The sequence below is a fragment of the Aethalodelphis obliquidens genome, unplaced genomic scaffold (genome assembly GCF_003676395.1).
Source record: "Aethalodelphis obliquidens isolate GAN/ISIS:26980383/991018 unplaced genomic scaffold, ASM367639v1 scaffold82, whole genome shotgun sequence".
Classification (NCBI taxonomy): Eukaryota; Metazoa; Chordata; class Mammalia; order Artiodactyla; family Delphinidae; genus Aethalodelphis; species Aethalodelphis obliquidens.
This window is the reverse complement of record NW_020838026.1, coordinates 4,102,689-4,127,906: the sequence shown is the minus strand read 5'-3', so window position 1 is coordinate 4,127,906 and position 25,218 is coordinate 4,102,689. Positions and strand designations below refer to the sequence as shown.

The 25,218-nt window shown below is 50.3% G+C and overlaps 1 protein-coding gene across 6 annotated transcripts in view; it reads left to right on the top strand.

The window, feature by feature from the left end:
• Positions 1-25,172, top strand: part of APLP2 (amyloid beta precursor like protein 2) — a 71,874-nt gene extending 46,702 nt beyond the window's left edge. The window contains exons 4-19 of one of the 6 annotated variants that reach the window (XM_027092901.1): positions 1,907-2,019; positions 3,014-3,225; positions 3,603-3,793; positions 4,896-5,063; positions 8,372-8,502; positions 9,360-9,434; positions 10,763-10,921; positions 11,618-11,746; positions 14,959-15,058; positions 16,555-16,707; positions 18,553-18,588; positions 21,337-21,422; positions 22,158-22,232; positions 22,555-22,710; positions 23,735-23,840; positions 24,417-25,172. In XM_027092901.1, the coding sequence (XP_026948702.1) occupies positions 1,907-2,019; positions 3,014-3,225; positions 3,603-3,793; positions 4,896-5,063; positions 8,372-8,502; positions 9,360-9,434; positions 10,763-10,921; positions 11,618-11,746; positions 14,959-15,058; positions 16,555-16,707; positions 18,553-18,588; positions 21,337-21,422; positions 22,158-22,232; positions 22,555-22,710; positions 23,735-23,836 (1,886 nt within the window). In that variant the 3' untranslated portion in view covers positions 23,837-23,840; positions 24,417-25,172. Of the gene's footprint in view, positions 1-1,906; positions 2,020-3,013; positions 3,226-3,602; positions 3,794-4,895; positions 5,064-8,371; positions 8,503-9,359; positions 9,435-10,762; positions 10,922-11,617; positions 11,747-14,958; positions 15,059-16,554; positions 16,708-18,552; positions 18,589-21,336; positions 21,423-22,157; positions 22,233-22,554; positions 22,711-23,734 lie in introns of all 6 variants that reach the window. The other 5 variants (XM_027092900.1, XM_027092904.1, XM_027092903.1 and 2 more) reach the window with 5 other exon arrangements.
• Positions 25,173-25,218: the final 46 nt, after the last annotated feature.

The window sequence follows — 25,218 nt, the reverse complement described above, 5'->3', positions numbered from 1 at the left end:
TAGTGTTTACTATGTACCAGATTCTGCTCTAAGCTTTTGCCGTGTTGTACATATTACATCTGGCCTCACAGCAGCAAGATAAAGAAACTGAGGCACAGAAAGTTTGAGTAACTCGCCCAAGACCTCTCTGCTAGTAGCAGTGGTGCTGAGATTAAACACTGGCATTTAGCCCTGTACACACCGCCTCTGAAGTGTACTTTTTGTTGCTTTTTTGTCATAAATTAACAAACATAGGGAGTTCCCTGGTGGCCTAGTGGTTAGGATTATGGGCTTTCACTGCCGAGGCCCGGGTTCAATCCCTGGTTGGGGAACTGAGATCCCTTAAGCCAGGAGGTGTGGACAAAACAAAAAGAAAAAATATATATATATATAAAGATTGCTTAGTCCATACAGTCACCACCCACAGTGTGAGCTGGTGGTTGGATGCCAGAATTTCAGTGATTTGCACTTAGACTGAGTATCGGGGTGCTTCTCCTGATGGAGGCGAATCCTAGTTTACCCCTGGGCTTTGCTTTTTAAGCTTCGATTTTAAGGCTGGTTGATGGGTAAAGCTTGTTTCTATCTCCCTTTGGGGCCCTCGAGGGCAGCACCGTGTCTAACTAACCATTGTGCTCCTGCATTAGTGTCAAATTGAGCTATCTAGTCCCCGAAGTCCCCGTGCTAATGGCAGAGTGAAACCTCACTGCCCCGCGGAAGGCTGTTTTGATGTGCAGTGGCTGCCTGTGATGGCGGGAGCACATCTCCCCCTCACAGCAGATCAGGGGCTGCCCTTTGCCTCCGCATGGGCAGCGGAAGGACAGACTTCTCAGGCCCAGAGACCGAGGCCTGAGCTGCAATGAGGCTGGGGAGCGGGTCTGCATATAGACTTGCCGCTAGTTCAAGTCTTAAGACCTTTTTTTTTTCTTTTTTTTTTCCGCTGTGCCACTTGGCTTGGGGGATCTTAGTTCCCCGACCAGGGATTGAACCCAGGCCCCAGCAGTGAGAGCGCCGAGTCCTAACCACTGGACTGCCAGGGAATTCCCCCTAAGACCTTTCTTAGGCCAGATTACTTTCTTATTAGACTTTCCTTTTCCTTTTTTTTTTTTTTAAACCTCAGAGGTTAGCCTGCCTGTTTCCTTTTCCCTCCCCTACCTATTGCATCTCTCCTGAGCTAAGTACCACCTTGGTTTTCTTGCACTCGGTAGAGCACGTTGGTGATGCATCAGAAGTGCCTGGGATGCTTGTTCAGTGCAGATCACTGAGTCCCAAATTAGACCTACTGAACCAGGTTCTCTGGGTGATGAGCCAGTGATTACGTTTTTAGCTTTTTATTGTGGAAGTTACAAACATATCCAAACACAGAGAAGATTATCGCATTAGCCCTCATGTGCTATGTAACGTTCATGAACCACTCACCTTGTCTGTGGCCAATCCGACCTGCCCCTCGTTATTTGGAAACAAGTCACAGATACCGTTTTTATTTTCCTGTAAATACTTCAGCATGTATTTCTAAGAGATAAGGACTCTATTTTCTAAGCAGCTATGTGTATTTTTCCCCCAGCTTTTTATTTTTGAAAGGTTTCAGACCTATAAAAAATGCAGTAGTCTATACAGTACTCTATACCTGTTACCTGGGTTTCCCAGTTTTGCCTTATCCATCTCACTGTGTGTGTTGTGTGTGTCTTACTTACTTTTCACTGTTAGGCCATCTGACAGTGAGTTGGGACGTTAAGAGAGTTCACCTCCAAGTAGTTTTCAGCTTTTCTTTCTTAAGAGCGAGGGCATTCTCCTGTATGACTGTGATACAGCGATCACACATGGGACAATTGTCCTAAATGTTCAAATAATGGCCTTTACAGCTTCCTTTTAAAAAGGACCATACAGTGTATTTAATCTAATTGCTTCTGACAAAGCTTCTCTTTTCCAGTGGGCGAGTTTGTAAGTGACGTTCTGCTAGTTCCAGAAAAGTGCCAGTTTTTCCACAAGGAGCGGATGGAAGTGTGCGAGAATCATCAGCACTGGCACACTGTGGTTAAAGAGGTAAAGGAGTGGGTGGGAAAAGTCGGGCGTTGTTTTTTAGGAAAGTAGTATTTTTTCTCGACACCTTACCATAATTTTTTTTTTTTTGCGGTACGCGGGCCTCACTGCTGTGGCCTCTCCCGTTGCAGAGCACAGGCTCCGGGCGCGCAGGCCCAGCGGCCATGGCTCACGGGCCCAGCCGCTCCACAGCATGTGGGATCCTCCCGGACCGGGGCACGAACCCGTGTCCCCTGCATTGGCAGGCGGACTCCCAACCACTGCGCCACCAGGGAAGCCCCTTACCATAATTTTAAATTAATTTTCTTTCCCTTTATCTCATCAAAGTTTACAATTACTTGTATCTTTTAAATTAAAACTATTTGGGAGAAGAACAGATATTTTTGTAAGGAAGTACAGTATTAACAGTTCAGCCCCTGAAGTCAGGGACAGGAAAAAGATGGTTAAGTAAGGATTCTGTCGGCAGGGCCCCCAGCAAGGCCACCCAAACCCTAAGGCGTGTGTGGAAATAGCCAGTTATAGGACATCTGTGTCTGGACATGCATGCTGTCAGGTTTAGATATCATTTCATTCTTCCCGTGGGGAGAATGACCCTTTCTTAGCTTGTGCTCTGAGTTAAGTTGGTTTTCCAGCCAGTTGCCTTTCTTTTGTCTAGTTCTGAAGTAATTCTGAATTCCTCACCCATTAGGAAGGTATGTTACCATTGACCACCATTCACCCACGTCGATAATTACTAGAAGAAACCCCCTTTCCTTAATTTTATTCCAACTTTGGGCTTTCATTGGTTTTAGCCCAGATGATGTTTCCCCCTTGCAAATTAAGCAAAATTTGTAAATCTTAAAATAGTAGGGTGGCAACTTTTTGGCCAAAAATGTATGTGTCCGTGAGAAAGGCTCACGTTGTGATTCGGTAAAGGTTTCTTCTGGGTAAAGCTGGGGATCGGGGGTCTTTGGCCACACGTGCTGTGTTCTGATGTTGGTGTGTGGGTTTCCCTCAGGCCTGCCTGACTCAGGGAATGACCTTGTACAGCTATGGCATGCTGCTCCCCTGTGGGGTGGACCAGTTCCACGGCACCGAGTACGTGTGCTGCCCTCAGACAAAGGTTGTTGAATCTGCTGTGTCAAAAGAAGAGGAGGAGGACGATGAAGAGGACGATGAAGAGGATGATGAAGAGGACGATGAAGAGGAAGACTACGATATTTATAAAAGGTAGCCTCCTGCCCGGAGCCTGCAGATGTGGCCGTGGCTGCTGGTCCCTGGCTTCCGGGCGAAGCGGGCATTGCCCGTTCCTGCCAGAGCTGGGCCAGCACGTTTCACTTAGGCCGTGGCTGAGCCCAGGCACGCCAGTGGCCTTCAGCAGCGTGTCACCCCGGCCACATGCCTTTCTGCAGGTTAGCCCAGCCCCTGCTGCCTGGCGGTCCCCTTCCGCTGAGGCGGCCGGGCTGAGGGCTTTAGCGGCACGGCTCACCATGGGCTGAGCTTATTTCCTGCCTGTGTCTTTGTGTTTCAGAACAGGGAAGGGACTCATTGTTGCTCTCTGTGCATAGCAACTGGTATTAACCTTCCTTTTTTATTGTGACCTCTAGTGAATTTCCTACCGAAGCAGATTTGGAAGACTTCACAGAAGCAGCTGTGGACGAGGGTGAGGAGGAAGTGGTGGAAGATCGCAATTACTACTACGACGCCTTCAAGGGAGACGGCCGCCACGAGGAGAGCCCGACTCAGTCCAGCCGCCATGGGACCGCTGCAGAGAAGGAGATCTCTTACGGCGTCAGAGGTAACCCCACGGAGAGCCGCGGCTGTAAAGTCCACCTGGCGGTTATTTACTTAGAATTTGTTAATATTCTCTAATGTGCCTAGAGACTGCTTTCCTCACAGGTAAGTCAGGAGGGTGGCTTCGTGCCCCGAAGGTGAGGTCAGCTCTGGGCACTGCAGGTCTGGCGGTTGACAGATTTTAATCAGGAAACTAAGCTTCGCATTGTAAGGACTTAACTAGAGAGTCAGAGAGACCACGTGGTCTGCCCTCGGGCAGGATTCTTCCACATCCAGAGGGAAATGTTCTCTCCTGAGGGGGCTCCCCTTCCTCAGTAACTGCTGAAGCCCCAACCTTTTGGAGTGGAAGTCACTTCCTTGGTTCCCTTCCTGAGTGTGTTCCCATCTGTAGGCTGCCCTGTTTGTCCATTAGAAAGAGGTTTGCAGCTGGGAGGGTGGAATTTAATGACCTACCGGGTAAGGGATCAGGGCCAGCAGTGTTTTCATTTCACCATTAAAAAAAAAAAAAAAGTTGCGACAGTTCTAGACCATTTTATGTGCAGCCTCCTGCTGATAGTATATTCGAAACCAATTAAGATCTGAAGAATTATTCAGGATTCAACCAGGAGCAGATGACTTAATGAGTCCAGAAGTTTGTGATTCACCCTGGAGAACATAAAACGTACACTCGTCCTTTCCAGGGGCCTAAGTAGCGTTTACGATGGTTACCGCCACGGAAACAGCCTCTGCACCTGCACTCTCTCCTTCTGCCCTTGACACCCCCAAGACGGCCAAACCAGGCAGCTGTCCCCACTTCACAGATCAGAAACGTGAGGCTCCTCCATGTCAGCCCTGCCCCGCTCTAGACTCTAGACAGTGCAGAACGCACCAGTCCATACTCTCAGGGCCTAAGGGTCTCTCTTGCATCAGGAAGGAAAACGACCACATCCTCAGGGTTGGCTGCAGGAGTTGGCAACTTCGTTGGCCTGGGCGCCAGGTGCTGCCCCATCTTGGCCTTCGCTGATGTTAAGCGTCGCCTGGTCCTTCTCCCCTTGCTGGTCTGTAGCTCTGTGAACCCCTGGAGCTGCTGCCCGGCCCCTGCTGACATTCTGACCGTTTCCACACAGCTGTCTGCTCCCAGGAGGCGCTGACGGGGCCCTGCCGGGCCGTGATGCCCCGGTGGTACTTCGACCTCTCCAAGGGGAAGTGCGTGCGCTTTATATATGGCGGCTGCGGCGGCAACAGGAACAATTTTGAGTCTGAGGAGTATTGTATGGCTGTGTGTAAAGTGATGAGTAAGTCCCGCCGCCCTGGCTGTGCAGCTCCATCCCGTCCAGCGTTCTGTCCCCTGGTGTCCTCGTGACCGCGTCTGTGTGGTGCTCCCTGCGCACTCGGTGTTCGCTGTTGGTCGTCTGCTCTTCTCTCTGTGCTTTCTAGATCTAGCTTTGCTTTCCTGTCGGCAGTTGTCAGCTCAGTTTTCCGTGTCCTGTGCTCGCCGTGGGCCCGTGGAGGTGGAGGTGGTGGTGGTGGTGATGGTGGAGGAGGTGATGGTGGAGGTGGTGGAGGTGATGGTGATGGTGGTGGTGGAGGTGATGATGGTGGAGGAGGTGATGGTGATGGTGGAGGTGATGGTGATGGTGGAGGTGGTGGTGGAGGTGATGGTGATGGTGGAGGTGGTGGAGGAGGTGATGGTGGAGGTGGTGGAGGAGGTGATGGTGATGGAGGTGATGGTGGTGGAGGAGGTGATGATGGTGATGGTGGAGGTGGTGGAGGAGGTGATGGTGGTAGAGGTGATGATGGTGATGGTGGAGGTGATGTTGGTGATGGAGGTGGTGACAGCGGTGATAATGGCAGCAGTGATGGCGGAGGAGGTGGCGCTCCCTCCCTGCCACAGAGGGGAGCCAGGGGCCTGCCCTTTCTCATCCGGAGCCTCCGTGTTGGTTGGGTTGGGAAGGCGGCCCTGCCCTCCTCTGTCCGAGGCTGAAACGCACGAAGGACTAGCGGACGGGTCGTGAGTTCTGCACATCTTGTGTCCAGGCTTTTCTCTCTCACTCTTGTCTTGAGCGGCCCTGTGCCGACCCCCCATGATGCACACTAGCTAAGGGGGTCACCCGCTCTCCAAAGAAGTGACAACAAGGACACTTGAGGGAGCCGAGAACATTGGAACATCTTGCTGTATGCACTCCAGGGAGCGTGCTCTGCAGCCAATGGTGGTGACTCCGTTTCCCCAGTATTCTGGCAGCGCTGGATCAGGGCTAGCTTTAGGAGTTTTAGTTTATGCGTTCTTTGGTCACAAAGAAATTCAGCGTTCAGCTGAGTCAGGTTTACTTCGCTGTCGGTAGGTTCCCTTTTCCTGTTTAAGACCCTCTTTCTCGTCTGGAGCACTTCTGACCCGTGTGTAGGAAAACCCTCTGGCTAGGCAGACCCTTCTTCATTCTGATTCTAGAGTAATGAGCTGTGCTGCCATTCCTGGTATTTGCCCTAAAGATTTGTGGCTGTAGCTTCTGACGGTTTTTTGTTCATATGCCATCTTGTTCCCTCTTTCCTTCCCCAACCAAAAGATTATTTAAATCTTAATATGATATGGTTACTTTTAGTGCTTCCACTCCAGCTGCTGCTTGGTGAACTTTTTATTTGAAATGATTGAAAAGATGAGAAGACAAATGAGCCCTTAGGGAACGTTGGTGGCAGAAACTTTTTTATTTAGGAAAGATGGAGACAAATTATTGTGATACTTCCTGCTTTGTAAAACTTCTTAAACTAAGGGGCAACAAAACACTGATTGGGGTCAAAGCCTGAGGAATCTGGGTCGTTAAAGGTCTCGCTGCATATGGAGGTGCAGTCTTTACCCAGAGGAGGATCAGGTGGACGGTGTCGTAAGACACTGGGGACTGGCAGATGGCTGGAGCGTGAACAGTTGCGAAGCCTGCAAGGTCATGCTTCCCGACAGGCCATGTGCTTGGGGCCCGGCTGGAGGGCTTCGGAGCCTAGAAGCATCACTGCTCCTGTGGGCAAGTTTGCTTCCCTCCTTGAAGGGGACTGAGGCCTGCGCACTTCCGGCTTCCTGAGCTGGTCGCTTGCACACAGACAGAGGGATGTGGTTCTAGGTTCAAGCCCATCCCATCGTGTCTTCAGAACCAAACCTCCAAACCTGCTGCCCTTTGCCCTCTCTTTCCGGCGTGGGGCGGGGGTGGGGTGGGGTGGGGCGGAGGCAGCTTGCGCTTGCTCCGGCCCGGGGATATGAACCAAAGGCTCTGTCTCCAACACGTAAGCCTTTAAGCTGCGGACACGCGCCGCCAATGGCGACGTGTTTGTTGGCACCGGTGGACTTCAGTGCTTCGAAATTCTCCTGGCTGAGCTTTTGAGTATTGTGGGGAATGTGGTTTCTGAAGCTAGCTGTATATGTTCTGATTTAGTTACAGTCTGGAAATCGGCTGTTGAGATCCTGTTTAAATTAACGTAGGAGGCAGATGTTCTTGACAAGACGTAAGCCATAGCTTCTAGGGTTAAAACACAGTAAAAGAGGGTGAATGAAGACACCCCGACTTAAGGACTGCGGAGTGGCTGACTTACTTGTGGTCACACTCATCGGTTACACAGCTGGTCTCATGTTGTGTTAAAATTACGCAGTTCTGGAAACTGGGAGAATTTGTTTTTGAATTAAAATTCGTTGAACTTGGCCTTTGCTCTCCAAGTGGCTCTCAAGTGTGTCCCGATGGAGCAAGTTGTGTAAGCAGGTTGCCTGACATTCCTCCTTGGCCTGGGAAATCCCCAGTGAGTTGGGGTAATGAGAGTTTCCACAGGTATTTCTTAAGAGGTAAACCTGTCATCTCAACCCTTCCTGGGTTAGGATAAGCTCCTTTGTGCAGATGCACGTCTGCCTGGGGCTGGTAGGAACTCAGGAACTTAGACTAGTGCGGAGTGTTTGTTCTAATGGGTTTGTTCCCTGGGTGGTGGCCTGGTGGGGCCAGTGAGTGCCATGGATAGAAAAGCCCAAAGCATCTTCACACTCGTGGTAAGCCCTTGTCCAATACATTGCCCCTGCTGTGGGGCTGGGGCTGAAAGACCTCCAGTGGAACTGAAAACTAAGCAGCTGGAGCTGGAGCATTTGGACTTTCTCTGCCCAGTCTTTGTGCAGAGAACATTCAGTTGAATCAGTTGCCCCAAGTGAGTTGTGACCTAAAAATAGCCAGAGAAAAAGAGGAGACCTGAGCCCTGCAGTGCCTTTGCACGTCTGACTTCAGCCCTGTCTCTGGTCAGATGCTCTCAATAGGGTAGTTCTTGTTTAGGTTTTAAGGTTTCAAGAACTGTGGGAAGGTATAGCAGTGGTTTCCTTTTCTGCCCCTGAAGTCCTAAATAGATGCCTCACTGGTCCTGAAGCACGGGGTGGTGGGGGGGAGTGCGGACAGGCCTGGTGGCTGGATACTGGGTAAGGAAGATGGAGTGGAGTCCCAGCAGACGGGCGCACCCTGCCCTTGAGCGCGGTGCTGGCTGGACACGCCGGTCCCGTCTGCAGTCCCAGCCAGGCTTTGCTCCCTGAGCATCGTGCGACTTCAGCGTGGGGCTGGCCCCTGGAGAGACCCCTCTGGTCCCTTTGTTTCAGTTCCCCCAACTCCACTGCCGACCAATGATGTCGACGTGTATTTCGAGACCTCAGCAGATGACAACGAGCACGCGCGCTTCCAGAAGGCCAAGGAGCAGCTGGAAATCCGGCACCGAAACCGGATGGACAGGGTAAACCTCGGGCTCCCTTGTGTTCGTGCTGTCAGGCATCAGCTGACTTGGGGTTCGCGGCTGAAGCAGAGGGACGCCACCTCCCCAGGTTGTTGAGCTAATAACCGAGTTAGGACAGGTGAGGTGTGAGAGTGTAGGCAGGCCTGCCTTTGGGGCGGAGCTAGTCCCCTCCCTCTGTCCATGATAATGGAATTATCCTCTGCGTACTTATCTGTTCCAGACTCTGCCGGGGAGTGCTTCCTGTAAACATTATGTTCTGCTGCTTTTTCTTTGCCATGAACTAGCTTTTTAAATTTTTTTATTTTGAAGAAAGAAACTTTATATCAATACTGTAAGTAGAAAGCTAGTATCAGTTACCATTAGAACAAGGTAACTAGAAAAAGATATTGGATCAAAGCAGTGTTAATACATTCCAGCTGGATACTGTGGCCTGCACAGTTTCAGGGATGCTTTCTTTTCCTTCAAGGAGTTATAAGTGCCAGAGCAACAGAGCACCAGAGTGCAACTTTCTCCTAGACTTACTTGGAAAGGTTGAAAAAAAAAATTGAAAAGGGAATTTTTTGCTAGGTCTGGGAACCACCTAAAATCCCACACGTCCCCTGTGGTGGGCTTGTATGCTGGGAAATGCTTGTTACTCTGTTTTAACCACATCAGTTCTGAGAAGTCGGTACGAGAGCTGACGCCCTGCATCTTCTGAGGCAGCAGTTCTGGGACAAACCCTGAGCTCACGAGTTTGTGGGATGTGATTTCCTTGTGCACTTTTCCACATTACATTCAGGGCGTGGCAGTATTTTTAGAAAATGGGGGAATTGTTTCAGAGATTATTCTGGTTATAGTGGCTTTGACCTTTGCTCCAGGTGAAGAAGGAATGGGAAGAGGCTGAACTTCAAGCCAAGAACCTCCCCAAAGCAGAGAGGCAGACTCTCATTCAGGTGAGACGTGTCCTCCAGAGAGGGGCTCCCAGGCTGACCCTTTGGGGTATGGTCGGAGCCGGAGTCCCCACAAGTTAGAGTTTGACCCCCCCTTTTGGTTGAGCGCTTATGTTACGAGGAAATTTTCACTGGCCTGCTTTGTTTTTCACCTACCAACTGGCGTTCTCTGGAATTGCTCACCTACGGTGGAGGGAAACGGAAGCTCGGAGCAGAGCACACCTCACTCATGCCTGGAAGTGACCTTAGCTCGGCTGTGTTTACTCTGCTTTCCCGGCGAAAGTCCTCGGGCATCTTCCTTCGTAGGCTGTGCCTTGTTTTCCGGCAGTACTGCAGTACCGAATGCTTTTTTTTTGCAGACTTATTGAAAAGTCAAAAGGCAGAAAATAAATCTCTCTATCAGTTTATCTTAACTTTGGATTTAAGAATGTAATCAGACTCACAGCAGCTGCCTCCCTTTGACTAGAGGAGGTTGTTGACAGGAATTTACAGGATTGATTTGGGATTCATAGAACTAGTTACATCTTAAGTCAGCTTGTGTTTATGTTTAGCTGAAGCCTCTCTTCTCATGATGTTGCTATTTTATCGGCTCACCTTTGCTTTTTTATCAGTAACCTAGAGAATCCGCGAATGTTAATTTCCACACAGCCAGTGCACCCCATGCAGGGAACTTTAGCTCGGCAGCCTTCAACCTGCCTGCAGACCTGGCCAGGCACCCCGCAGGGAGCTCGCCCTTCAGGACTTGGTGTGAATGGCTCGGCCTCACCTGCCACAGGACAGGACTGTGGTCTGGGGGCGCCTTGCTGCAGTGAGGGAAGGACGGCCTTCCTTTCCTCGTGCACACGGAGAGGCCAGGCCTGGGCTTGCGTGCCAGGGATTTCAGTTAGGGAGATGCTGAGGGTCCCATCCCGTGCCCAGACATACATGCTGGCGTTAGATGGGGAAGTACAGTCGGCCCTTGAACCACAGGGGTTTGAATCGCGTGGGTCCCCCTACACGCAGATTGTTCTCAACGGTAAAGGCCACAGCACCGCACGTGGGCGGTTGGCTGAATCCGTGGGTGCGGAACCACGTGTACAGAGGCCCGACTGTAAGTTACACTGGGATCTTGGACCGCGGGGAGGATCGGTGCCCTTAACCCCTGCGATGTTCAAGGGTCACCTGTAAGTGTCCAGACGGAAGTCAGAGGAGGTGTTTTACGACCTCACCCCGCTCCACACGACTCTGTGCCGGGGCGCTGGGCGCGGAGAGGCACAGAGTGGGGTCTGACACCGTGAGTGTAGATGCCCGCAGGTGCGTTGACTCGACGTGGTTCCTGCTTTCTGGTTTAGCACTTCCAAGCCATGGTGAAGGCCCTGGAGAAGGAAGCGGCCAGCGAGAAGCAGCAGCTGGTGGAGACGCACCTGGCACGGGTGGAGGCCATGCTCAACGACCGCCGCCGGGTGGCGCTGGAGAACTACCTGGCGGCCCTGCAGTCCGACCCTCCACGGGTGAGAATCGCTGAAGTAGCGTGTGTAGAACCGGTGTGAGCTCACATCGCGCTTGAGGGCCCGTGGGCCGCCTGTGGTGTGGACACGGCTTTCACTGGAAAAGCAAGAACATCAGGGTGTTGGTTGGTAGTTCCCCAGTCATTGCATTTTTATAGTAGCCTTACTTTCAAAGAATAAAAGCACATCTTCCATGGGCAAAGGCTTTTGAACCAGTTCTATTCCAAATAAGATGATAAGTTAATTTATATCGCGGCTCTTATCTGCCAGTGGTGTCAAACTTTATCCCTTAGCTCTAACTTGCCTTGTTCTGGGGGACAGAGAGGATCGAAAAGGAGGGTATTTGTAGCCTCCTTAAGCAAGTAAAGTCTTCTGGGTGACACAGGTCACCCTGTGCTTGTAGTTATGGTGGCAGGCGCTGAGCTCAGGAAAGGGGACAGACAGATTGGAGGAAGACGGTGGGCTAGCGATTTTGGAAAATGCTGTCTGTTGAGGAGCCACTATAACTGTGGAACTTAGCTTTTGCTACTTAGAAGGGTAGCTTCTTGTCACTTGGTAACTGAAAGCTCTTAAAGGTACAGCTTTCATTCCTGGGCCTCGCTGAGGCTGACTTTCTTAGTGAGTTTTTAAAGCTTCATTTTCCTGCCTGTTTTCAGTTCCCTAGTCTCTGGACGTGAAAACCACTGTTCTCTCTTGTAGCCCCATCGCATTCTCCAAGCCTTGCGGCGCTACGTCCGGGCTGAGAACAAAGATCGCCTCCACACCATCCGTCATTACCAGCACGTGCTGGCTGTCGACCCCGAAAAGGCGGCCCAGATGAAGTCCCAGGTACACCAGACAGAGGAGAGACCGCTCTGACCGGTGGTCGGGCAGCACCGATGGTCGCGCTTACTGTTTTTAGTCCTCAGGAAATGATTTTGAATTTCCAAAGACAGTAGGTACAAGAGTTGGTTTTTGCAAAGGTACTATTTAAAAAATATCTTTTCCATACTTTTTAATATTAAGTATGCCCTACTTAAACTGTTCTTGAAGGTTTAGGAATGCATGATTATATTGAAGAGATCATTTTTATATCAGTTTATTTCTAGCTGAGGTTCCCACCAGAATTAATATTTGAAATCTCTTTCTAGGCAAGCACATCTTAAAAATTGGTCTCTTTTGTACAGTATAGTTTTTGTGTTTAGACACTTTACATCCCTGGGTTTTGTCGCCTGCTGCGTCCTACTGGTCTTTGCAGTCATCTATAGAGGTTTGTTTCTGGACCTACTTTTCTAATTTTTGTTTTGACCATGTATTAACTTGAGTTTTACTGTCTTGTATTCATAGAAATGAACTTGCCTCCAAGACCGCTAGCTTCCTTTAGAACAGTCTGCCTGTTAGTTTTCCTAGAGGGCCTTGTGATGCCATAACTGATCTTACTCTATTTCCTCCCATATTTGAAACCCAGCCCTGTGCTGCTTTGTGGGGACGCAGCGTGCACAGGCTGGGAACCTGTCCCCTCCTGCCTCCTGTTGCTCCTGTGGTGTGATTGTAGGGGAACTTCCCAGAAGCCCTGGGGGGCTCCCCTACGGCCCCATCTGCTGCCCAGTTCTGCTCCAGCATCTCACCACACATAGTTGAATCCTGTGTGCCCTTGAGCAGCTTACAGTTGTGTGAAATTAATTATGTTAACTGTGAAGATGGAGAAGAATTGTCCTTAAACATACGGAGCCTACATTAGCAGCTGGGTGTTCAGGGAATGAAAGAACTCAGTGTCCTAAAGAGTGGGAAGGGCATGGGTCTGGGGACCCCCGGGGCCTCTGCTGGGGGCCTGGAGCTAAGGCTCTGTTTGAAACTGGATGGAGTAGAAGAGGAGGAAAGGCCAGCGGACCTCGGGTAGATTCCCCGGAAGCTCAGGTGGGAAAAGCTTACATCCTGACAGGGGTTAGAATTTTTCAGGTCTACCCGATTTTTTTTTTTTTTTTAAACGTAGGTCTTCCCTGGCGGTCCAGTGATTAAGACTTCACGCTTCCAGTGCAGGAGGCACAGGTTCAATCCCGTTCGAGGAACTGAGATCCCACAGGCCGCATGGCATGGCCAAAAAAAAATTAATAAAGTTAAAATTTAAAAATATAATCTTTTTTCAATTTTTTTTTTTTGTAGAAAATCTAGACTATTATGTAGTACTTTATAGAAAAAGAGCCTGTTTTGTATGGTGAGAATAGAAGGAAAGGTGAGACCTTGATCAGTGTGTTCAATTAACCTGTGAGCCAGGATCAGGGTACCACCTGAGTGCCCTGGGAGGCGGAGCATCTTTACTGTGTGATGTTTACTGTCTGCTCGGAGCCCTTAATTCTGGGGCAGAATTATTTGGGGTTTTCAATAGTTTACATAACAGGACAGGGAACAGGCCGCTGGATTACACTAGCTTTTGGCCTGTTCCCTGTCCTGTTATGTAAACTCTTGAAAACCCCAAATATGTTGAGCCTCTTAGAACGTGTGCACTCGATTGGAGGTGTGAGTGATGTGCTGCTGCCTCCTGCCCCACACTGCAGCTCCAGGCGGCCCTCCAAAGACCCTGGCGCCCAGCATCCCACCCTGTGGTCTTGTCCTCGTGGGTAGGAACCGTCCTCTGCCAGGCTCCTTAATTCCTCTGACATATGGCAGTGTCACCACTGCTGAGACTGGGGAGCTCACCGTTCCGTTTCTACTTGTATTTTTTCTCCAAAGCACTCACTCTGGTGCTTTCCCATCAATTTACTTGATTGAAAGAACGGCAAGTATAAAATTAAATTGCTTTCATCTTTGCTTTTATAGGTCAGAGAGACATCGATCTACAATAAAAGCATCTTTCCATTTAACTTTTTTTCATTTTGACCCTTCATGTTAATGGCTTCAAGCCCACATAATTAATCCATTGGCTCAGAGCGCCCTCTTTAGGAAGAGCTCAGTGGCTGCAGGTGTAGCCCAGTGGGATTAGCCTTCCTGAGGATCCTGTGTGATGTACAGCCACGTGCTTCACAGTGTCATTGGGGTGGATGTAGTCCAAATCTCCTTTCATTTCCACCCTGAAAACCTCTCAAATTCAGTGACAAAAAAATATTTTTTAATTAAATTCAGTGACCACTTTAATGACTTTTTTTCTTTTTTTTTTTTGGATGAACAACCTTGGAACTTCTGCATTCAGAAAAGGCAGTGAGCTATGTAAGACAGATGGTAGATATGCCTTCCTTATCACCCCATAAAAATCAGGTTTATTTATACTTCAGTGTGCAGTCTTTTTGTTTTTTTGTTGGTTTTTTTTTGCGGTACACGGGCCTCTCCCTGCTGTGGCCTCTCCCGTTGCAGAGCACAGGCCCTGGACGCGCAGGCTCAGCGGCCATGGCTCACGGGCCCAGCCGCTCCGCGGCATGTGGGATCTTCCCGGACCGGGGCACGAACCCACGTCCCCTGCATCGGCAGGCGGACTCTCAACCACTGCACCACCAGGGAAGCCCCAGTGTGCAGTTTTGAAGGAATAGCTAATTTAGTTAAGTAGGAATAAACTAGTTCTGATGCTCACTGTGATAATCATTTCAGGCAACTGCTTCACTAAGCAAAATCCATGAATGGTCTCACCCCTCAAATCTACGTTTTAACCAGTGATTTCATTCCCTTGTTACCTCTTCTTGTCTGACCAGTGGTAAAAATTGACCAACTCATTTCCTCTTTCACTCAGAAGGACCTTACTGAGTGTCTGGCATTGTACAAATTTGGGTTCTTTTCTTATAGTACAGTTAGCGAGTGCCTCCTGTGAAAACCAATCAATACTTGGCTAAGGAAATTTTAAAAATTTCCCTTAACTTGGAGCACTCTCTGGATAAATCCTGAGATCACCGAGAGGTAATACACACATTCTTGCACTACGCTGGCCAGTAAACACGGGGAGGATTCATACTGCCCCCCTGCCCAGCTGCTTTGCTGGACTCTGTAGAGAACATAGGTCTTTGCAGAAGAGTATGGGTGTCAGGCTGGCCCGGCTGTTCTGGTGACGAGGCCTCTCCCCCATCCTGTGCTTGCAGGTGATGACACATCTCCACGTGATTGAAGAAAGAAGGAACCAGAGCCTTTCTCTGCTCTACAAAGTACCTTACGTGGCCCAAGAAATCCAAGAGGAAATTGGTGGGTGCTGACTGTTCGCATCAAGGTCAGGCGGGGTTGTGCTCAGGAGTGATGGCGGTGCCAGATGAGAGAAACAGGACAAGCGAGGCCACGGAGCTGGGCATTAGCGTGCCACGGGCTCAGAAGCCTGGGGCTCACGTGGCAGCGTCAAGCCCTGGCTGGGAGCCACAGAGCCTTGAGTTTCATTGACCTCCGCTCTGTTACCGGAAGAAAAATCTAGGGTGTGAATTTGCAAGGGACTGAGCGAGTCTCCCGTTACCCTTTCCCCCTTAACTGCTGGCGTATTTTAAGACATCTGTTTATTCACATTCTCACTTCTTCTCCCTCTTCTGGTCTTTCTCTTCTTCATTTATCCAACAAACGTTCGTTGTGTCTACTGTGTGGCACAGAGTAAAATGCGCACCAGTAGACAGACCTCCTGGAGCCCACATTTTAGGAGGAGGGAACGGTCAGGAAAACGAGTGTCCGTGGGGATGGGTGCTGTGCCAGAGGTGAAACTGGGGTGGGACGGGGAGGGTGCCTGGTGGTCAGGCTCCCTTGGGGGAAACCTGAGATCCGAATGATAAGGAGGCGCCCTCCACACAGCAACCCCAGGGGGGAAACACTGAGCACAGGAAGCGACCACTGCAGAGCCTGACGTTTGAATAGAGAGATTTTGGATACTCAAGGAGTTTGGATTTTATTCTAGGATAATTGAAAGCCCTTCGAGGGCTTTAAACCAGCAGGTGACTAGATCTGGAATATGTTTTTTAAAAATGCGAACTTTAAAAAACAGTTACTAGACTTCTATGTTGAGAGTTGATGAAAATTGGAAACCACCCAGGAAGCAGTTGTAAAAATCCAGGAGAGAGGGGATGGCTGAGTGCACAGAGATGGGAATGGAGGAGATGGAGATATGAGTGGTCCTGAGGATATGTTTCAGAGGAAGGCTGAACAGGATGCGCTGATGGGCTGGACAGGGCAGGGGGTTGAGAGAAAGAAAAGCATTGGCTCTGCACTTTTCCCCTGTGAGCAGCTGAGTGGGTGGTGAGGCTACGTTTTGCTCAGGTGCTGCATTCTCTTTACCTGTTAAAATAGAAATTGTCCTCAGACATTAAGTAGAGGTGTGCAGTAGGCTACCAGGTGGATGAACCAGAGGTCGGGGATGCAGGTGCAAGATACAGGTTTGGGAGTCACGATCCGTGGATGGTATTTAAAACTGCCGTAGGAGGAAACAACTTACCCAGAGGGAGTTGATCGAGGAGGGGGGGGGGGGGCCCAGGATGCAGCCATGGGGTTCCCAGCGCCAAGGTTCTGCAGTCAGCAGGGTCAGGGAGCACACCCTCAGGAGAGAGGAGGGGGTCGTGCGTGGCCTGTGTCGCGAGCTGGTGAGACGCCCCTTTAGGCAGAGCTCACATCCCACCCTTAATGACACGAATTAGCCCCATGCAGGCTATCCTGTGCCTAGAAACCAGATCCTTCTGAAAAGCTGGCTCCTGCGTGTCTGTCTTTGTCAGATGAGCTGCTTCAAGAACAGCGAGCAGACATGGACCAGTTCACCGCCTCCATCTCAGAGACCCCCGTGGACGTGCGGGTGAGCTCAGAGGAGAGCGACGAGGTCCTGCCGTTCCACCCCCTCCATCCCTTCCCGTCCCTGCCTGAGAACGAAGGTGCGTGTGCGGTAACAGCCCAGCTTGGCAGCGGGGGCCAGGGGGCGGGGAAGAATGCAGTTAGAAAATTGAAGTCAGATCTGGGACAGGCTCGTGCTGGGGAGACTGTGTTCCTGGTGCAGGTCGAGCAGGGAGGGGCCGGGAATCACCGAGCACCTGCCGCGTGCAGGCACCGAGTGGGGAGCCTTCGGTAACGTCGGGAGGTTTGTGATGTTTCTCCCATTTTATGGACAGTTTGCCTAAAGCCCACTGTTTGTCCTGGTCCCATCAGCTGCCTCCAGTGTGTGAGGCCTTCCACGTGGAAGCCCCTTTGCAGCTTAAGTAGCACTTTCGTGTTCTAGGCTGTCATTATCTTTTCCTAACAGTCTCGGGAGGTAGGTGATGGGGGGCTGCAGAGGTGACCTGACCCACTCGAGTGCGAGGCGGGCTGAGAAGCTGGCCCTCTGCCTCCTCCTGCGCAGGCGTGCGTTCTTCCATGCCCTGCCGGTTCTCGACGTCTGTAGGGATCTCTCAGAGCTGTGGGTCTGGGGACTTCCCTGGTGGCACAGTGGTTAAGAATCTGCCTGCCAGTGCAGGGGACACAGGTTTGAGCCCCGGTCCGGGAAGATCCCACATGACGCGGAGCAACTAAGCCCGTGCGCCACAACTACTGAGCCTGCGCTCTAGAGCCCGCGAGCCACAACTACTGAGCCCATGCCCTGCAACTACTGAAGCCCGCGCACCTAGAGCCCCTGCTCTGCAACAAGAGAAGCCACCGCAATGAGAAGCCCGCGCACCGCAAAGAAGAGTAGCCCCCGCTCGCCGCAACTAGAGAAATCCCGCGCGCAACAACAAAGACCCAACGCAGCCAAAAATAAATTAAAAAAAAAGCTGTGGGCCTGCACGAGAACTAGACAGGCTGCCGAGCCCAGGCCCTGTGGTCAGGGTGTGGAATCAGTTTCTGTTTATTTGCGGGCTGCCGTTGTGGCTGATGGTGGTGTGGATAGAAGTAGCGGCCACCGCTGTAGAGTACGCCAGCCTCGGCTAAGCACTGTGCGTGGACGCTCTCGTTTATACTGTTATCCTCACAATAACCCTCTGAGGTAGGGACTGGGTGTGTTCCCCATTTGGGGATCCAAGGTTTAAAGAGGTTAAGTGTCTGCCCAGGTCACGTAGCTTGTAGGTAGAGAGTAAGGATTTGAGCCTGAGTTGATGCGGTCCTGAGTCCTAGGCAGATCCCGGTGGTGCTGCTACGGAGGCCCGAGGAAGGGGGCGTCCGGCTTGGCCTCCAGACCCTAACAGAAGTGCCTTCCTTCCAAACCAGCTCTCTCAGAGGTACCGACTCAGTACAGTTGACCCTCTGATAGTAAAAGAGGATCCGAGGAGGGAGCCAGATTCATCGCGAGGCGCCCGCTCACTCCCTAAGCCTGCTCTTTCAGACCCCACCCACGGGGCCGCAGGGTGGCCCTACCTCCTCAGCTTGTTGGCATGGGGGCGCGTCTCGCTTGGACATTTGTGAACTGGGACCTTGTCTCCTTCTCAGAAAACCACAACCAGTGCTGACTTGTGTTTTTGTTGTTTTCTAAGAAAAATAAATTGGGGCTAAGCTAAATAATTTGGGAATCTCACAGAAGTTCCCCCAAAAGACCCAAGACCGCCTGCCTCCTCTCCCTTCCTTGCAGTCATGTGCTGTAGCTCTTACCGCCGTTTGCTTGTGGGGCAGCTCAGGCCCAGTTTGTAAGGAAGAGTATGCTTTTGTTCACGTTATAGAGAAAGTCAAGTCAAAGGTAGGAATTTTGAAAGAAGGGATTTTTTTCTTAATCTCCTCTTGTGCTGTTTTGTTTTTGTTGCTTTCCTTTCTGCTAGACACTCAGCCGGAAGTGTATCACCCAATGAAAACAGGTTGGTTTTGTCAAAGATGTACCCCCTAAGACCTTCATTCCTTTCACTTGCCCGGAAGTCTCACGCTCCGTTCCATTCCACCACCTGATGCTTTCCGCCTCATGCCTTCAGACATGGCTGTGGGAGGACCAGAGGAGCCTGACTTCCGGCACCCAGAACCCGGTGTCCGTGGATTTGCTTACCCGGTGGCCGTCCTGAGCTGCCCTTCTGGATGTCCAGAGAGTACAGAGGCATACAGAGTAACCAAAGTAGAGCCTTCATAAATCCTTTTAAGCTGGGTAGACCTTAAAAGTATACCCAGCTTAAACAGGTTGGTTGCAAATTCCTAGGACAAATGAAAACATGCTTATGGTCGGGTGGAGAGCCATTTTATGTTACCTCTTTTTCTCTGCTGCTCCCACATACATCTTTTCCCTTTCTTCTTAGCTGTCCTCTGCCTTTTGTCCATGCCCGAGTGTCTGTTTCCAGCTGTCTCATGTCCCCCGAGATGTAGCGTCCCTCAGAACATAGTAGAAGCTGATGGATGAAACGGGTTGAGACAAGTGAACTCTTGCTGTAACGAGTCTCCACTTTTCAGATGACGTTAGCTGCGTGTGAGCACAGGCTGCAGGCTTGCACACTTGATCTCGTTTAACCCACTGAACACACTGGAGGTAGGGTGATTAGCTCTCTTTGCTAGATAAGGCAGTTGGAGCAGCCTCAGAGTTCAGTCATGAGCTTAGGAAGTGGAGGAACCAGAATCTGAACTCGGCTTCCTCTGTTTTCAGAGCCCGTGGTGTTCCTGTTTCACAGACTGCGGTAACGTTGCCGCATTTCCGGGGGCGGGGGAGCGGGGGCCAGTCCATCCTCCAGGGTCATCGTGAACAAGGGCACACGTTCTCGGACTGACCGGGCTGCCTCGTGCCGTGCCCGGCTGAGGGTTTGGCAGTGGTGTGTGTGCTGCTTCTCAGAACACAGGGTTGTGAGCTGCCTGCACAAGTCACTCGTGTGCACGTGCTTTGTTTTATGCTCCTTGGATACGCCTCTTCATCGCTGTGTGGACGTTCCTCTGGGCGACACATCTTGGATATGTTTAGGTGAAGTTGAATTTTGTAAAAGTTTAACTTGTCCTTATGCTTCAACTGTTATTCGTTGGAATAGTTTAAACATTAACTTTTGGTCTGTTAAATTCCCTTGTTTATTCATTCTATAAAACCAAAGTGCTTTTGGTCGGCGTTAAAGCAGCATGAGGGTTGTACCACCAAGAACAGTGTTAGGAGAGTCTGAGCACGGGTAGTAGGACTTTAAATTCGTTGGCTCAGTGCCACATTATTTTTGAAATAGGATCCTGCCTTATGACCTTTGAAATTCTGAGGTGGAGGAGAGAGAGAGATGGAAAGAGTGCAGAGTTAGAGTTTATTCGGCTTGGTCGTGAGCATCCTGCCGAGAGAGAGTCCCTTCCTCAAATAGCGGAAATGCAGTGTTGCTGCTTCATTGGCATTTTGAGACTACAAAAGCCGGCCCTGGTTTAACTCACCCTAGAATCAGGTTGGGAAGCTCTTCTTTAAAATGAAAGCTCTGGAGAAAAGGCTGCCTCGTTTCTGGCTGCATTCTAATGAGTTAAGTGTTAGCTGGCCTGGGGGTGCAGCAGCTGCAGTGCGGTTACTAGCGGCTCTGGGTCCAGCACGAGTCTGGCCGTGAGCCGGAGAGCCTTGCTGCGGCTGGGCCTCTGGCAGCCTGGGACAGCAGTGCTTTGCAAATACTCGTGTCGGCATCTTACTCACTTACGGGTGGTCACCGTAGAATGCCGAGTATGCCGCCAGGTTGATCTATTTATAAAAGGTTCAAATCACAGGCGTCTAGGTAGCACTGTATATAATATTATTAACGAGACACTGGTAGGAGAGCTAGAAGTCACATGCTTTGGGGCTAAAAATAGAGAAGATTGCGCCTCACTTTTCCTCTCCCTGGGTTTGTGCTGCGCCTTTGAGCACTGTCATCAGGAGCGCCGCGCACAGGTGATGCCGGCCCAGGCAATGTCTGACCTTGACAAGAGACTGTGGCCATTCTTGCCCTGTTTATGGAAAGGTACCACCCACCTCCGTGTTAGAATTCTCCCCATGTAGGGAATGCTTCCTTCCTGTTCATTCTGGTCTGATAAGCCCCGGGAGGGTAACATCCTAGTGAGAGACACAGAAGAAAATCAATAATTACAAACAGTGACTCTAAGTACTATAACCTGGGAATGTCTCCCAAAAAGAGCTGCAGCTTGAAGAACAAATAGGAAGGATATAAGGTCAGGGAGGGTATTTCAGGCAGAAAGAATTGCCTGTGGCGTAAAAGATGGTGCTTGAGGCAGGCATGCAGGTTCGCTGCTGGTGTGACAGTTCTTCCACTCAGAGGAAGTGTCAAAGGAGTGAGTTGAGGGGTAGTGGGTGCTTGGTGATATCACAGGGTGGGTCACGAGTTTTTTGATGCTGGAATGCCTTTGGATCCAGCTTCTGTTTATAGTACAAAAAGTATTCTCTCCTGAAGGCTTGCAAAGTGAGCACAACACTCTCTCCTCCTCCATGACACCCATTGGTCCTGCGTCACTCACCCCTGTGGAGCGCAGCGCATCCTCCCAAATGGGAACAAGTAGCATATCGAGAAAGGGGAGGGGGCATCTGGTGAGGGCTCCCTGGCCCTCAGGAGGGAGTTTGCTGCTTCTTTGAGGTTGGCGTGAGGTCAGCCTATCCCAGGAAACTCAGGTGTGCTCTCTCCACGCAGGATCTGCACTGGGAGAGCAGGAAGGAGGACTGATCGGGGCCGAGGAGAAAGTGATTAACAGTAAGAAGAAAGTGGATGAAAATATGGTGAGCCGTTTCTCCCTGCTCTGTGCCCGTGTTAACTTTGAGAATAATTAGAGTGAGTCGCATTGTTCTAGATGCTTCCCAGATGGACCTCCACGTGTCCGTTTCCATAGGCTAGCAGATGGGCAGGCTCTGACTGCTCCCACAGATGCGCTGTATTGTTCAGAGTCTGGGTGTGAATAAAGAATTATTTTTCAGCAGTAGCTCATCTCTTGCTATACAGTGGAAAATATATTTGCAACTAAAGGTATGAATAAAATATGAGAGGCCATTTCAAATGAGTAGAGATTTAATAACTTGAAAAAGGAATAGAGTTGAATTTGGTTCTTACACTGCCTGAGGTTTATACCACCTATTAATTATTCATCTAGCATTTTTATCACTTACATTTCTGGATTATCTTTAACTGAATTGGATATTTAAACGTGGCTGCTTGGTAATCTGTGCTGAAATATCTCCACAAGGGTTACCTAAAGGAAAACGCAGGTGACAACCCTTAAAAGACCAACCGCTGTACAGTAGTTTTGCGCCCACACCTGCTCCTTTGTTCAGGGGTTTGGTGAGCGGACTTAGGTGAATGGCACAGAGCTGATGGGTGAGTGGGTGTCCATCAGGCGTCTGCTTCCCTCCACCAAATGGTAAATGGAGGGCACGAGAAGCAGTTACACTTAACACACTAAATTTGCCCTCCCTCCCAGTTGGTGACATTCTCCCCCCACCCCCCTGCCTCCGTTTCAGGTCATTGACGAGACCCTGGACGTGAAGGAAATGATTCTCAACGCCGAGAGAGTTGGAGGCCTCGAGGAGGGGCCGGTATGTGTCCTGCTCCAAAACCTGATGGCAGGTCCCACACCAGCCTCGGCCGTTTTCTCTCCCTCCTGGGAGCACCTTGCGCTGTCTTAAGCTATCAAAGGTCCCTCGTCCCCCATTTCCCCTGTGCTTTCGGATAAGAAAGCTCAAGTTCGAATCTCCATGGAGATTGCAAAAGGTGGGGACTCCCCCCACCTGGATGGCGACCTGGACGGCAGGGTCCGGGTGCCCCCTTGGGTTTTTGGAGGCACGACCGGAGGCTCACAGCCTCCCCCGCTGCTTGTCGTCTCTCACACCTTGTCGCACGTCTGCTTCGTTACGTTAGGAATCCGTGGGGCCCCTGCGGGAGGACTTCAGTCTGAGCAGCAGCGCCCTCATCGGTCTGCTGGTCATTGCGGTGGCCATCGCCACGGTCATCGTCATCAGCCTGGTGATGCTGAGGAAGAGGCAGTACGGCACCATCAGCCATGGGATCGTGGAGGTGAGCCGTCGGGGGGCTTGCGGAATCCGAGCGTCTCGTCAGGGGCTGCGCGTCAGTTAGACGACTCCCTGGATCATTAGGTCACGTCTCGGAAGTCAGCCTCAGCTGAGTCAAGCTGATCCCGTCACAGGAGCTGCTGCCAACTCTTAACATTAATTTGGGCTTCGACCGTGAATGCGAGGAAAGCACAGGAGCATTTTATGCTGCACAGTGTGAACACTGTTTTCTCAGGTTGTTTCCTTAGTGTTTCCCTTTTTTTCAGGTGCGTTATAGATGTTTGAGAATGAAGGACTGCTGATACTGTTTCTTTCTTTCTTTGTTATGAGTTTGCTTTTTTTTGACGTGTTTTATAAGGAGAAAACCAGGTATATGACAGTTCAGGCAACAATGGCAATGTAGTGAATTGATTCTTAAAAATATGAAATAGGAATAGCACTCTTCTTTTTCAATGGGGAGAAAAGCAACAGGAAGTTCGGAAAGAGCCAGACAAGGCTGTTTCTCTTCCATCTTCTGCTCATTTGTGATTAGAACTGCTTACTTACCACTTGTTTTTGGTGAGTGGTGGGAATGTCCACAGTGTCTTGATTCTAGAAAATGAATACAATAAAGAATAGAATCTGCTGGGGGAAATGAATGCACATGCGTGTGTCTTAGTTATCCGGCTTCACCTCCTGCTGCACACTGGCCTAGTTGTGGTGTTCCAGGGCTGGAGGGGACCCGAGGTCATCTGGTCCTTCTCCTTGGCCCTCGCTGAGGCTGCCCCGCAGAGAAGCGGCAGAGCTGAGACTTGTCACTGTGGTGCTGGGAGATTCAGCTCACTGTTTTCTCCAGTGTGGACTCCAGCTTTCAGCAAGCAGCCTAGCCTCTCTGACCCTCTTCTTTTCTCTTTCCTCCTCCTGGGTCCTCACCGCCTGCTCTTGTTTGGTCCACCCCGTGGTCCCCGGGGATCGTACAGCTCAGGTCTGCTGATGCCCTGGGAAGTTCTCTTGGGCTCACGCGATAACCCCCGTCTTTCTTCCTGCAGGTCGACCCAATGCTCACCCCAGAAGAGCGTCACCTGAACAAAATGCAGAATCATGGTTACGAAAACCCAACCTACAAATACCTGGAGCAGATGCAGATTTAAGCAGGTGAAGCACGACACCCGGCTGGAGTGGGGGGTGAGGCGGGCGGCAGATGTCCAGAGGTTTGGACCTACGACTGACCGACAGCTACTTCAGAGGATTTCATCTTACACTCGGACCTCCTGGATCATTAAGACTATAAAGTACTACTGTAGAATCACAATTTCCATTCTTTTTAAATGGGTGAAAAAATGTTAATATAACAATATATGATATATAAACCTTAAGTGAAAAAATTATCTATTACAGATATTTGACTGATGTAGTTTTCTTTTTTAAATTAATCAGGAGTCCCACTTCTATCGTATTGTCTCACACATGCTCTCTGTAGAAATGGAAGATGTTGATTTTCAATGATAGACTGTACGTGCTACATGCAGGCCGTTTGTTCCGGCCGCATTGTGTCAATCAGCTCTTTATGGCTCACTGTCCTGGGTTTTATTTTAAAAAAAGAAGAGACAGTATTCCTCATTTAAAGCTTTAAATGAGCTTTCAGATAGTTGCTGAGAAGCTAACTGAAATAAGGAGCCGTAACTGATCCTTAAAATACATCACGATCCCCCTCTCAAAATTCCTTTGAAGGACCAGTTTCTTGGAAGTCTGGTGCGCCCACCACTGGGTACCTGGGTGTCTCCACACAAGTCCTGTCACCAAGGAGGCGCTCGAAGCAAGCATTTGAGCTCCAGCGTCTTTCAGCGAGCCTCGTGTGTACAGATTAGGGCCACTACTGCGTTCCTTCTGAATCCAGCTCTTCCACAGAAAGTAGCCTGTAGTTTGTACCTGACGTGCTTCCACTGTCCGCCGTTGCGTCGCCGTAGCTTCGGACCGCTCGCTGCTCTCCCGAGTAATGTCCAGATGTGCTGTTTTCCTTCTTGGGCATTTCCCACCCCCTCCGAAGGCACTGGTCTCCACCGTCCCCACCGTTCACTGAGAGAAGACAGCAGGAGGAGGTGGCCGGCATCCTGGGGAGGATGCGGGAGGTTTGCTTTTCTCCGGAAGGTGGATGCTCCAGGCTGTACACAGAATGATCTGCAGACCCCATGGAAAGCTTTGAAGATTTTGTTTCCTTCACATGAGTCTTTGTGATGCTTGTATAGTTGATGTTGACGCTCACAGCTGCTTCTTTTCCCTTTTTTTTTTTTAATTCTAAAGGTTCTGGTAACCTGAGGTGTATTTTTTTTCTATTTCCCTGCGACTGTTTTTTTTTCTTCTTCCTCCCCTTTACCCCATCCGTGTCTCTTCCCACTATGCACAGATAAACTTCACCTACAAACTCCTTAATCTGCTCTGTGGAGAATGTACAGAGTTTAAACACATCAATAAATACTTTAACTTCCACCAGGACTCCTTGATCTATTGGCCTGGCACTACTCGCGGTGATGGC